This window comes from Varroa destructor, unplaced genomic scaffold, assembly GCF_002443255.2.
Source record: "Varroa destructor unplaced genomic scaffold, Vdes_3.0 BEIS01000007.1, whole genome shotgun sequence".
NCBI lineage: Eukaryota > Metazoa > Arthropoda > Arachnida > Mesostigmata > Varroidae > Varroa > Varroa destructor.
The window spans coordinates 36,879,992-36,894,241 of NW_019211460.1; the positions used below are offsets into that span (position 1 = coordinate 36,879,992).

At 40.6% G+C, this 14,250-nt stretch overlaps 2 protein-coding genes across 9 annotated transcripts in view; one reads left to right on the forward strand and one right to left on the reverse strand.

Annotated features, from left to right (window-relative positions):
- LOC111254500 (protein C-mannosyl-transferase DPY19L1) overlaps positions 1-5,770 on the reverse strand; it is a 10,975-nt gene extending 5,205 nt beyond the window's left edge. The window contains exons 1-2 of one of the 3 annotated variants that reach the window (XM_086974831.1): positions 5,518-5,657; positions 3,819-4,456 (exon numbers count right to left, since the gene is read on the reverse strand). In XM_086974831.1, the coding sequence (XP_086830957.1) occupies positions 3,819-4,456; positions 5,518-5,530 (651 nt within the window). In that variant the 5' untranslated portion in view covers positions 5,531-5,657. Of the gene's footprint in view, positions 1-1,277; positions 4,457-5,391 lie in introns of those variants that run through there. The other 2 variants (XM_022815403.2, XM_022815404.2) reach the window with 2 other exon arrangements.
- A 14-nt stretch (positions 5,771-5,784) lies between these two features.
- LOC111254504 (protein HEXIM1-like) lies at positions 5,785-13,456 on the forward strand. Of its 6 annotated transcripts, XM_022815408.2 has the most exons (4): positions 5,785-5,923; positions 8,242-8,731; positions 9,634-9,847; positions 11,905-13,456. In XM_022815408.2, exons 2-4 carry the CDS (start codon positions 8,550-8,552, stop codon positions 12,253-12,255), a joined length of 747 nt encoding a protein of 248 aa, XP_022671143.1. In that variant the 5' UTR covers positions 5,785-5,923; positions 8,242-8,549; the 3' UTR covers positions 12,256-13,456. The 6 variants fall into 6 exon arrangements, with proteins under 6 accessions (XP_022671143.1, XP_086830966.1, XP_086830965.1 ...); XM_086974840.1 differs by lacking the exon at positions 8,242-8,731 and having other exon boundaries at positions 5,788-5,923; XM_086974839.1 differs by lacking the exons at positions 5,785-5,923; positions 8,242-8,731 and adding an exon at positions 9,043-9,225.
- The last annotated feature ends 794 nt before the right edge of the window (positions 13,457-14,250 follow it).

Sequence of the window (14,250 nt, forward strand, 5' to 3'; positions counted from 1 at the left end):
TATATATATCTCTATCTATCTATCACCACTGAAATCTCTATCTATCTATCACCACTGAATTGACTAGATATTAAGGGGAACAAAAGAGAGCAGCCATTTTATATGAAATAAAATGCGCTATTTGGGTTAGAAACTGTTTTTCAAAGGCAAGAGGGACTGTCTTTTACTACTGAACGGACATTAGGTTTTCATAATAGACAGACACTTGTTGACTATCCGTGTATTTAGAAAGTGCCAGTTGAAAAATCTATAGGGTGCGCTGATGATGTCCGGAGGATTTCGTCCTTCTCCTCTGTGTTTGTAAACAACCAGGGGCTAGCACTCTAAAAGGCGATAAAGACAGCAGAGGTGCGTTTTATTATAATGGAAAGCTACACGTCGAACTGCGTTTAATATTTTTGTTAAAACCTACTACTAAAATGCGGAACCGAATAAAGTGCCAAAAAATATTGCACTGGATATGATGACGCTTTTCGTCGCTGCAAGGAGCATTGCGGGCGGCGATTGATAGAAAAAAATTCAAATTGAAATTGAGTAACTCGCAGATGAAGTGAGGCTAGAAAAGATGGAGAAACAAAGCACTGCACTACGGAGCAGGGTGGATACCGCTAATCCAACCATTTCAACATGAGCTAATGCTCGCCGATTCGGCCTATCGACTCGATCTGAAACAGGAGCCACATCTTTAGCCTTATAGAATACAGTTGACTCCACAATTAAGATTCATAACTATCGTTTACATAATAGTCAAATGTAAGACAAACATCCTACTAAAATTAACTTCCAGTTGTGTTTTAGCGAACCCAAGATTGAGTGTGGAGTAACCACTTCAGTTACAATAAATGGTGCGGCTCGTTAGGCGACGCTGTCGTTCGTCTTTTCTTTTTTTTTTTAAAAATGACGATGGAACGTGTAGCGATGGCTCTGTGTTACAAACAAGCTACATGTTGCAAGCCTTTTTGTGGACCGAAACGAGAGCGTTGGACTCGAACAATCATTGGCTTAAACGGGATGATCCAACTTGCCACATCATCTAAGAAACAGTCTGTTCGAATCCCTGTTTGTTCTTAGGCCAGTTGGGCGATTACATGGGGAAGTTGCCCCAATCAATTTCCCTAATCACTTAACATATTCCTATAGCGATTGGTGACATAGAAACTATTCCGGAATGTAATTCAAACACGGGCAAAAGGAAGCGCGTTGATATTCGCTTTCCATGTGTGGTGAGAATTAAACCGCCAGGTCGGGTTTGACGATAAAGTGACAACACGCAAGGAGACGCACTTCAGTTTTTTTATTCCAAGGGTACTAAAATCCCGCGGACACTTCCACTACGCTCTAAACTTTTTTTAGCGACTGACAACCTAAAAAAAAATAAGATGATCTTACCTAAACAGCATCGGACTGGACAATAAGAAGCCCGTACCTTATTATATTCCCCACTTCGACGCAACAATAAAGTACCGTAAGAGTTTAGAAATAAAACAGTACGTCGTTACGTCTGACGAACAGACGAAACGACTGCTAAAATCTAACAAAAAATAACTACTGCAATCGAGAATGTCTTTACCTAATGGAGAAGTAATGTGCATATAGCTTTGCCAACGCGCGTATCCCTAGCGCACATAAATGATCCCACTTTGATAGTTTTCTAACAAATGTCGCCTTATCAGCAACCTCGTTTATGATACAATGTATTTGGCATTTGATGACTATTATGTGTATGAACATAGTATTACATATATAACACAAACTAAGTTGAGTACAAAATTTCCACGTTGACCAAATATCACAACTTCAAATGGTTATCGGCAAAACGTACAGGTTTATGATAATAATTAGTAATTCATAATTCCGTCTCAAGTGCTGGCTTTTCGTTTTTGCTATTAATTTGTAATTATATATAATAACTATACAAATAACGTACGTTATTCCGTTACTGACTCGTACTGAATTGAGAACATACAAGAAAATTTCAATTTCACTAGCTGCAAGAAGATAAAGTGTGTTGGACTTCCACGATTTTTACAACACTTCTGGTTCGTGTTTCGAATACGCGCGTATAACTGTTCGCCATTAGATTATTCAGGTGTGTGAGGTAAAAAAATACTGTGATTTTATTATCATAACAAGTGAAAACACAGACTTTAGAAGGGGCACATTTTCGTAACATGTCAGGTCATTGCATCACCATGTGTTTTATGCGAGCTGTTAAATTCCCGGTCTTATACCGTTATTTCGATCTACCTGCTATCAGTTCTTTTAAGAAAAATATGCAATTGGCAGAGCAGCGGCTGGAATCTGGTAGTCTTGGGAAGTCGTTGAGCGCTTTACCGATCATTACAGGTGTGTTTGCATAGAGACGGTCCATATATATATGTGCTAGTAGTTATTTACTTTAGTCTTAGCATTGTGTATTCTTCGTTATGGAAAATAATTTGAAAAAGTCCTTCTGTGTCGTCGCTCGCTAGTCGGTCGCACACTTGCGGCTTAAACTTGTTCAGCGGATCGAGTTCGTCCCATATGTCGACGAGTGCACACCCTGTTCGCATCTTTCCATGGCACCACGCCCGACTCAATACAATATAGCAAACCTTTAATTTCTTGAGATGGTCGTACACTTCACGTAGCGTCTTGCGAGATAATAGCGTATAAATTCGTTCCGTCTTTGCTCGAAGCCTAGAATCTTCATAATGCGGGTGATTGACGATGGGGCGACCCGTAGACAACAAAATGTTTGCCATCAACGGCATTGGACCTGCAAAGCTATCTGTAGGTTCGGCATAATCGTCAATGAAAATAAGCAGCTCTTCAAGGTTTGGGTTAGAATATTCGCCCTTATGCGAGTGGATGCTTACCAGTCTGTTCCAGCCAGGCAAAACGATGATGCCCACAAGAGCTGCCACGACGACCGACCGAAGTGGGAATTTATTTGAAAGAAATCGAGGGGGTACTGCCAGTGATGCAAGTATACAAAGGTGAGGAGTCAAGAACATTTTGAGTCTCATAACCATGAAAGCCATTGCCAAGAATGCCAGACATTGGTAGAGGTTTAAAAGGAGTTCAGGTGGCAACTGCTGCCGTCGAAATACCTGAGTGCAAACTAAGGTTAGGGCTACTGCTAATGGCACAAGAAGGGTCGGCCAGAGAGATTTGAAATAATCGACCTTGAGAAAATCGAATTCCGGCGCACACGTGTATAGCATTGTGTGAAAGTCTCTGTAGTCGGTCAGTTTTGCCAGTAAAATATTCCAGATATGGCTATCGTCCGTCACCCGAAGCACGAACCAGAGGAAAAGTTTGATGCCGACAGCAATTACCGCTAACAAAAGCAATTGAAGTAGTGTCTTTAGCACAGGCTTTTTAAACGTGTTCAGTAGACGAGCATTGACGACTATGATTGTAGCAGTCACAGTTGCCGTGTACATTGACGTAAGGAGCATATCATTCGTGAAGAGCATAATATAGGCTATGAACACCGAACAAAAATGCATGGCCGCGATATATTGCAGTTGACTCCAGTGAATTCGGCTGTGAATGCTGTACACGGCAAAAAGTGAGCAAATTTCCGTAAGTAAGGCGAACTGTGAGAACTGCCAGAACAATAGAGAACAGGTTGTTGTGACAACGTAAGCTACGCTTGGCAGCAACCCGACAGGAGCACGTAATAAACGCGTCGTTTGAAACATATGAAAGAGCAGAAATGGATATGCGAAACTTTCACGCAGTGGTGGAGTCCACTGAATACGGGTGGACTCGTTGTAATTGCAAAAGTACACAACTGAAGTGAGGATGGCACCCAGCACTGACCCACTTACCACATATGCCAAGCCGACGAGAGCGATGCCGGTTACTGCATTCCACGCATACACCGATACGACATAGTAAATAGCTAAATCACCAAGACCGGTGCAACTTTCCACCGCTGGGAGCTCTTTGCGATCGATCATCCAACAGTTTTTTGTTTGGACCCCAAGATATGCGGCGAGCTTGCTAAATATCCTATACCCAAGCCCGATAACGAGCTCAGGATACAGATTGAAACGTTTTAGTGTGTTGATATTTGACGGATATTCAGTCACGTTGTTAACCACAAGTTTTGCTATGCCCGTAGGCAAGTTTGGAGCATTTACAACTGTCTTGTAGTATGAATAGTAGAGACCCATTTCAGTACGGAACGTCATCTCCCTTTCCAAATTTGACAGATGGCTAAAATAACGATCGTTCTCAAACAGCGTGTAACCGTTGTAGGAGTTGAGAGCCCCACAGAGCAGTGCGAGGCAGGTAACAACCCTGTTCTTGTAGGAGGATTGTTCTGTCTTTTTCAAACCTTTTTCTATCCGATCGTGCGAATCTTCGAGCAGCTGCGAAGATGAGGCCGGTCTTCGTTTACTTTGGCCTCCTCCCCCTCCTGCCTGGGGCAAGCACTGCTTTGCTTTTCTAGGCTTAGCCATCTCTGAAATTCAAATTAAAGCCAACGAAAACCTGACTAATACGTGTTTTTCAATCAACGTTTCAATAAGGAAATTGTCTGCTATCACGCACAAATATTATTATTGTGAAACATTAAAAACTAACAACCTAACACCAAGTGTCATGAGTCCTGGCCGGAAATTATTATTCCGTGTAATATATATCATCACTATAAAGTACCCGTATTTTTCAAAATAGATGTCTCTTTTTGTATCTGTGTTTTCGGATCGAATCTCTCTAGAGGCTAATAATATGTTGCAACAAAGCCCGATAGCATCAAACTATCTTTTTTTTATATTAGGTTTGCAATGTTGCATTTTAATAAACTCTACAAGCCGTAAGCCACCGATAATTTAAGAACGCACTTTTGTACAATTGTTCAATTTAATTAATTATCAGGTCGTTTGTACAATTGTTCAATTTAATTAATTATCAGGTCGTTTGTACAATTGTTCAATTTAGTTAATTGTCAGGTCGTTCTTCTTATCACTCTCCCGCTTCCCCTGTGTTCAATCAAGGTCTCTGTCAATTTTCGTTAATTTAGATTTAATTTCAGTTGGGATAACCTGATCATGGATGAATACAAACATGTCGATTGCAATTTTAATATTATTTTTCGGATCTGAAAGCGCGGTATTTTTACGTTTGTTCTGAATACTTTAAGACGAAATAACTATTTCTCCTCATTTCAGAAAACTCACGGGAGGTTTGATTTTGTCTCGGTCTATTTTAGTTCAATGCCCCGTATATTATTGGACTATGAGTACCAAGTCCCGCTCGTGTAATTACAACAAAGCTCACGGCTGTCGTGTCTGCCATTGAATAATCGGTTATCAGGTGCCCGCCTCCGGCACTTTCTAGGAATGTATTTTACCAAAGCGAAAGTAACTGTACACACATTATGTTTATAAAACCTACCATGTTCAGAAGAAGCGTACCATGCGCAATGTTACCAGCACACCAGCATGAATGCAAACTATAAGAGGGCTTAATCATTTCAAGTTCGTTCATTCCGAAGAACGAGAAGTGAGGACACTGTCCTACCTGAGGCCGGCATCACCTGCGCGAAGTTTGATCACGTTAAAAGTGCATCAGCGTGCGCGCTTTCCTTGTTAAGCGTACCATGAGAATACCTCAGGAACGGCTACACGAACTGCAACTCAAAACTTTGCCAAGTTTCAGCCGCCTTGCCCCCGTGAGAGCGCAGTGGATAACGTAATTGCCTGGTAAACTTGAAAACACATTGTCGTAGTTTTATTTTTAGGCGATATGTATTTTGTTTTGATGAGAAAGACCGTTGACTGCCGGAAACGACCACCGTCCCCTTTCTCTCGTTGCCGTCGTCTGCTCGTCGACTTGAACACCCGATTCGGAAAGGGAATCAAGTGCAACAGCAGTGAGCCCTTTGATACGATTACGTCGAGGAGCGACTTGGCTATTGTATGCCCAGGTCAGCAAAATTATTATGCTTTATTTTTTATTATACAGATAAGAAGCTTCTAGATAAGTCAAAACTTTCCGTTTTCGTTGGCCTCTTTTCCTCTCGGTATTTATATATCCTAGGTTCGTGTTATAATAACATTAGCCGTTGGCCTCTTTTCCTCTCGGTATTTATAAATCCTAGCTGCGTGCTATAACATTAACCGACGATAAATAGAGCAAAAGCAACTATTATCTAATTCTATTTAAGCAACGGACTGATCAGAGAGCTTCGATGACCCGCCACGGATGCATAAACACGTTAAACAATAAAGATTTGTCAAGATCAGACCCTACATATCTTTCTGCAATCTGCCGAACAGAACTTAATGTGTTAATATGTATTACATACCTGCGAGGTACTAGGTGGCCTAGTTATATATTAGCTCGAACGAAGCTAATTGCTACGGCTGAGCCTAGCACTGGATCCTACGGCTGTTTTTAGTGTTTTTCCTACCATGGTTTTACCGCCCAGAGGCACAAACAGATGTGCAAACAGCTTCGTGTATACACAGACACGATGATAAAGAACCCATAACGTTTAGATTCAGATAGATCTAAAATAAAGTCGACCGTGCATCTCCGGTCGCTCCCCCGACGACCCTCGTTAGTGTTGCAATTAGTGGATTGGTAAAGTGTTTTTTCTTTTTTATGAAAAACGAACGACAACAAATAGACGCGTGTATTTACAACGAAAGGTGGAACTGTCCCGTTTATACCTAACACAATATTAATAGTATAGAATATAAGAGAGAAACGGCGACGTAAAATAGAATTTCGTTGTAAGTCTCTGCGCAATGGTTATATACATTGCCTATTATTGATTTATTAATTATATAAACAGTATTATTATTTATAAAAAAAATATATGCTTCTTAGATAGATTTCTGTAGGAAGTCAACATCAATTCAAGGTATTCGTTTATTAATATTTCATCAACAAATTTCATTCCGCAATCGGTGCTAATTAGATAATACTAGCCGATAACATTTCGATCTAGGACCCTAATTATTTCTTATGAAGTATTCATTAGCTTAAATATAATATAGAAACAAAGTGGATTGGAAATCGAAAAACAGCTGTACGTGGTATATACAAGTATTTAATATTACAACAAACAATATAAAGAGCATGGTGAAATGTACTAGATCACACATTTAGTTTAGAAATAGATTATCGTTGGGTCTATCAGTATAAGACACATTGAGACATAATTCAACTCCTGAGTTGATCAACTAATGTGAACCAACTGTAATATCTGCTATGATGGCTATAATGAATCTTCTCGTGAATGGCGCTGCCCTTCGGCGGCGCAAACCTCTTCGTAGGGAAACACAGAGAGAATAATACGCTCCATATCAATTTATTCAAATACGGCCGCCTTTCTCGCGCGCTCGTCCGTAAAGGCCAAACTTTTCGCGTGCCAACTAACGGAAATGGCATGCGTATGTTCTGCGACCCTTTCGCTTTGTTAGTAATCTGACACTATATACGACTGACCTGGAGCCAATAATGTTCAATAGAATCTGAATTTTACCACAAATCCCCTCCGGCTAATTGTACTCAGAGCTGATCTGAAGATTTTCTAAATCACAGTTGATTAAAAATGCCATACTTCATCGAAAATTAGACCATGTGCACGCTACGTGTCAGGAGTTGCTGCCGACTGAACGATCACCCTGCGGGAAAAATGGAACAAGCTTCAACCCGAACTGTTATGACTTTCCGGATGCACGGGTGGCAGCAACACGTTGAATTGTTTGAGGTGGAGCCTTGACAGTTATCCACGTACTGAGATACAAACACGACTATAACAATCAACGACGAAAATCACCAAACGGGCGTAGTCTCTTGTTGCGCGCCTTACGCAGAATATTTTCGATGTCGGAATAAGGTTATCAGTAAGCTTTTATTCGATGGCAAGTAGACGGGTTGATGACATGCGTCGACATCAAATTAGTCTAAATCTGCTTATTAAGTATATTCTATATATTTTATATACAAAATTTTGATCTTATTTAACAAATTCAACACAAATGAACAGAATAAACATGATTTTTTGCGTGATCTATGCATGGTCATATGATAAACGTTGTATTTTACCTGCTTGCTTGTAACCTGTTTTTGGACGGATTATTTTTAATCAGTTTTTGACACTTAAGCTTAGAATAAGCTTAAGATCCATTAAAATGGTCTCCGTATGAATATTTGTCGAAAGCAGCGATGTTATACAGTGTGAATGTCGAGCGTAAATGAGGTAAATTTCCACCCTTGGGACCTAAATTATAGGTGGCGCTGCTGTTGGTGACGCGGCCCCGGGTAAAAGCACTAGCCAGGAGAGAGAAGTGCGCATTCGTTTGTTAGATGTTTGGATGTTGGTGTCTCTGGGGTCCGTGTTCGACTCGAGTGGGACGGATACTAGGCTTAGCAACAAGCAGCAGAAGCAAACTCAAACTGGAGGTCAGGGCCAGCCCTATGTGTGCCCTGTTACGAACTACAGTTACTTGACCATTAGCAAGCATTGCTAATTGTTACCGGTTTAGCAACAGTGCAACGATTTGGAGAACTTCGGGAACTCGACGGGCTTCATTTGCGACATGGAGGGCGACAGTCCGATGCAGGCAGAGAGCGCGCCACACGATGGTTTAAAAATGGCTGTTGCTGTACCGGAAGCCGACGTTCAAAGCGGAAGCGGAGTTCTAATAGAACACCGAGAATCCATTCTTAATGGCAAGAAAAAGTTTTTTCGACGACGGAAGAGAGTTAACTTTTTCAAAAGGTACATAATACTACTGATGTACAGTTTAGTCTCCATAGTGCATGACGTTAGTTGAAGTTATTCAAATCAGCTGTTCTTTGCTTACTATCAGCTGATCCGTTCAGCTGATTTCCATTACTGAGTGCTCTAATTTTGTTGCAGTGATGGTACAATCGTGTCCAGTCATGCTGGGACCCTTAAGGGTTGCCTTTATTTTTATAAGTCTGGTAGATTAACTTAGCTGAAGACTAAATCCAATCAACTTATGCATGCGCTAAGTGATCAAAATGGAGGCGTCTGCTTAATTAAAGTGAATTCAAATCTCGTGCATGCAGTGCTTTATCGTCAATTTTTTAAATTTCAAAGTCTTAGTAGAGAGACCTCTGTAATCAATACATCACTGTCGATGTCAGTGCGAGCTGGCTTGTGCATAGATCAGTCTCTAAAGCATTGATGTTTCCGTTGTCTTCGACGAACGACCATCCTACCAACTTCAATAATGGAATAAACTATATGTAGAGATTCCAAATGTATTTTAGAAGGAATAACAGTACATTTAGGGTAAACCTATCCATTGTATTTTTGCAATCATAATGCGGAGAAGTCTTAATTGACTTCTCAGCGTTATAATTAGAAGCAGTGCTGCAAGTTATAGCTCTCCACATTGCAGGAACTATCGCAGGGCCCTTAGAAAATTATAAAAATATTTTTTATTTATTTTCTTATGTTCTGGATATTATTTTGAATTTTCTAGTCCTTTTGTTTTACAGCAGCCTTTGTTTATTATTGACTTAAGCAGTAGTGAGAGCTAGGTATAAGAAAATGTGACCATATTCCAAGCTACTTGAACACGTGATAACGCTGCTATAATCATACCACTGTTGTTGTTTTTGTTTGGTATCCTTGTTGATGTCGTTGTTTAGGTCAAACTCATCAGCCAGCTCGTGGGCGGAACGCCGCGAGGAGGCCCGTCGACGGCGCGCAGCCGTTCGACGACAGTCACTGGGTCAACCAGTCGCGCCTTACAACACGACTCAGTTCCTCATGGAGGAGCACAAGGCCGAACTGGACGAGAAACAACTAACGCAGCCCCGACAACATCGCCATCACCGTCGGAGAGGTGACAGCTTTAACTCGGTAAGTTAGCACAAACATTGGCCGTAGGCCGTATAACTTTTAATAACGCACACTCGTTCAACGCCCTTTTTTGTTGTATTAATATAGATTAGGTAAAAATACTTCCGAAAGACAGATAACGGTTGATTTCTATTTCTCTATTGCGTGTCATTGTGGAGCGAAAACAATAAAGGGGAAAGTCGATAAGGTGGATGCAAGAAAGGAAAGCGAGAACTACCAAAGGAGGGTAATAACTGTGCTACTACCTATAGTAGCTACTAAATAAAAATTAGGCACGTAAATAACGATCAATAGAGCTTTATACCATAATAACGGAGTAAGGACGATTGTGAGCAGAAAGACTGCACATTGTGTCAAATCGTAGAACCATGAGTGGGATGGAAGACAAATTAGAAGGGTAACATCCCATGTGCGTTTAGAAGGGGTAAGGGTAAGAGACTTAGGAAAGGGATGGCTCGAGGAAGTGTTGATAACTAGTATAGTATACGACAGCTAAAAGCACCAGGTTGTTAGTGGAAGGCCGACAAAGTGCACAGGATGATCTATGACAAAGACTAAGCAGACCCAGTGCGAACTTCAGCATGCTCTCAAATGTGTACAGAATTTCTAATCAGCTGAACAGAATTCGAGTGGAAGTGAGTAGGAATCGAATTCTTTAACCGCTTAGGTTGGCACGCGGTCAATTGTAAACATACGAAAATACGCTGTATTTTCGTGCTATGGAATCTCTTTAAAGATCTTGTGACTGCATTTGAGTCAGTGTCCATCCCATATTGTTGCTCACTGTAACCCCCTGGCCTCATATACTGTTTAGAAAGCTTAGATAATCAGTACATCGATGGCATATAACCAATCCGTGTAGTGTCCCTTTTGGTTACGTGTCCTGTTTATTGGCGCGTGTCTATGTAATAGACATTCAGTTAGGTAGATCTAAGCTGATATGTTGATACGTACATATGGCTAACAGCATATTCAACTGGATCAGGCGGTCGCTTGTTTGTCGTGACACACGGGAAAACACGGGAATGTATTAAGATATGTGGGAATGATGCGTGAATCGGCGCCAAGCCCGCTTGACTGGTTTGGTGACCACCGTTGTGGTTGCATGCGCACTACTAACAATCGGTACATCTGCTGCGGTGGGGTTTGCAACGCAAACGGAAGCTGGTTGACTTCAACAGGCTGCGTGCGCGTCACTGCTGCCATCGTCTGCTTGGCTTCTGCTTCGATAACGATGACGATGGTGCTCCAATCAACTAAACAGGATCTACAAGTTTACAAAAGGTGTTTGGTGTTGCTCGAATGCTGCTGTGATACTGCCATTGCTGATGGTATTTCGAGTGGTCAAAGGCTACCTACACGCAGTTTTCAGTCACCGAAACAAGCATGTTCCACAAAGGTACATGTGTGGTGCAAAGATAAAGGGTAAATGTGGGAAGTTTATCGGAAGCACTAAAAGCTAAATAACTGAAAGAAAACTAAAGTATGGAAAAATTTACCATAATTATACTATAGAAGGCGCAAAACAGACGTTTCTGGAAAACACAGCAGCGATTTGTACGATTGTCAAATTACTAAAATTGAACAAAAGAGATAAAAAACGTATATGCATTGTCAAAGTTGCAGGATAAATTCGATTCATTTTGCAGTATGTTGGTAAGCCGCAGATAGAGACTAGACGTACGTTGAAGTTTAGAAAATTTTGTGAACAAGTAAATTACCACTAATGTACTCATTATAGTATTGTTGAATTGAATAAAATGTGAATTAAACTTTTAAAAAGTAATTCTTAATTTACTTAATTTTTAATATTCATATGGTGCTAGCTGTACGAGAGAAATTGTGCATTATGGTCGGAGCAATTTGGTAGCCGGCGTAGCATACATAGATTACAGATATAGGATTATTACTTGCTTGTCCTTACGTGCGCTTACGTAAGTGTTAGCCTATATGGGCAGAAATTGTATGAACGTTAGGTCATTACTTCCTTGATCGAATCTCTTTATTCGAACCACAGTCATAGTTTCTGATTTCTCTTGGTGTCATTACATATACAGATGGATTCTTACGGCGAAGACTACCAATCCTCATCATATGAGGATGACGAGGAGTATTTGCAGGCGCAATTTAGCGCCGAATATGACTCCGTGGCCTCGGAGCGACTTCACGCGATGAGCAAACCGGAGCTCGTGCACGAATACCTGTTACTTGAAGCGCGAATCGATGAGCTCGAAGAGGAATTAAAAGCCGTTAAGAAGGCTGAAGAAAGCGATCAACCTATGGAGGTGCAGGCAACAGAGGAAGATATTGCTAAGATCACTGTCTTCCAGCAGGAGATCTCAAAGCTACAAGCAGAAAATCGTCGACTAATCCAAGAAAACGATCATCTCAGGCAGCAAACTATTTGAGATGGACATTTTTAAAGATGTATACATACCAACGAGAAAACTGTTAAGCGGATTTCGGCTCTGGGCTGATATATAATAGAAAACCGATGAAGGCAGGCAGCACAGCATTGTAACAGCAATAGCAGTAAGGACACAATATTTTGATCATGATAACAAATATCTTATGTGATTCTTGTACGAATTTCTATTTTGTTCAAGTGGTTAATGAGCATCGAGGATTCAGCTTCATCTTATCATGGGCAGCCGCTGCAACTTACTCGTTATCATATAAGAAGCTAGGCGTGAACTAATTAACAATATATATGCTACCGACCCTTTGTAACGAACATCAAAATCCAAGTGCCAAGCTTTTCAGAGTTTACATAAATATATAGTACGTATAGTAATACAAAGCAGAAAAGAATGTCGTATATAATCTCATGTGCTGCCTGCAACCATACATTTAGATCTAGAGAATGCCACGACTACAGTGAGGACCTGTGCTGGACGCATACATGTGAAACATCGACAAACTGAACGCCTAGGCACGTTCAGTTCGTTGTTGTCAGATCTCAGAGCTGATCCGATGGAGAATTACTAGCGATTTGTCTGACTGACTGAGTTGTTCGATTGACTGACAAAGTTAATTGATCGATTGACCGTTTGCCGAACCGGCAGAATAATTGATCGATGTGACTGTCTTGACTAAGCGCTTGTTGATTCGGTATAATGAACGACGAAAATACGCGTCAATGTTGCCATTACTAAGCAAATGCTGCAAAATTTATAAATGAATATATTGGATGGGATAGAGTAGAATCACGATGACTACGTGACCGAAAAATCTATGTATATATTCATTTTGCATATACATTAATCATTCAAGTCTCGTGTAGGAGACGCCATTTAACGGTCTAAAATGCAGATTTGGGCCGTTCACGTCTAATTGGTTCAGCACGTCTGGTTGATGTCTGAAACATAGAAAAAAAAACTTACAACTGATGTATGCAGAATCGAAAAAGAAAAAATGACGAAGACCATGTCCGATGTAAGGCGTTACACCACAGATGCCGACAATGCAACATGAACGAGACAAAGCAAAACGGAAAGCCAACGAGGACAACCTGAACGAAGGAACAAAGGGACAGCATACGCTTCTGTGATGAAAATTATTGTGATCAATAAATCCTTTGTTATTTTTAATTATTGTATATTTGACGAACATATGAGTATTCTATTTTTAAAGGTAAATGCTTTACCAGATTATACAGCTATAAATTTATCGCGTTGATGTTATATACATTGAGCTCACAAATGCAGCATATTTTGTAGCTGATTATCTTGTCAGCCTACTCAGGAGGATGTCATAAATGGATCCCTCGACATGACTTCGAGACTCAGTTGCTTAAACGCTCTGGTAGTTTCTAGACAGGCATCTACCTTATATTCGTGTCTCGCATACATAATTTATCTATGACCTCTAGAAGTACGTCAAGAGTGGGATATGCTTGCCCACCAGTTATTCTTTTTAGGGTATGCAAAGCCTCGTAATCGCACAGACTTAGCTCAGATAGAAGGGAGTTGAAGTTATATACTCCACTTCTAATTCATGAAGTACCTGAGGCATGGCGCTGTGGTCATCTTATAACCAGATTACATGATTTCGATTGTCATGTCAATGATCCGCAAGTTGAGGTACTCGAGACAAACATGCAGATTCATTGCAAGTACTAGCATCATTTTACATCCGAACCTATTCGATACTGACATCAAATTGTCCTTAGAGTAACACCACTTTCTTGTTTCTCCTTACATGATTGTAAGAACCAAGCTTTGCTTTCATGAAAAACCTTTTCTATTGCGCCAATGCATTATTTTCCTTCGAACCCCGGCATCTGATTATTTCCTCGCTGGCTTTCAACAGTCCAGTCTTTGTTCTTGGAACGTTCGTATCATTCAGATACTATGCTTTTGCGGAAGGCCATTTTGCCTGGTGTCTTCACTATTCTTCCATGA

Excerpts from the sequence above, each read along its gene's own strand:
- LOC111254504 (XM_022815408.2), top strand. The coding sequence starts at position 8,550 with ATGGAGGGCGACAGTCCGATGCAGGCAGAGAGCGCGCCACACGATGGT. Across the intron at positions 8,732-9,633 it reads AGAGTTAACTTTTTCAAAAG|GTCAAACTCATCAGCCAGCT; the intron begins GTACATAATACT and ends GTCGTTGTTTAG. Across the intron at positions 9,848-11,904 it reads GAGGTGACAGCTTTAACTCG|ATGGATTCTTACGGCGAAGA; the intron begins GTAAGTTAGCAC and ends TTACATATACAG.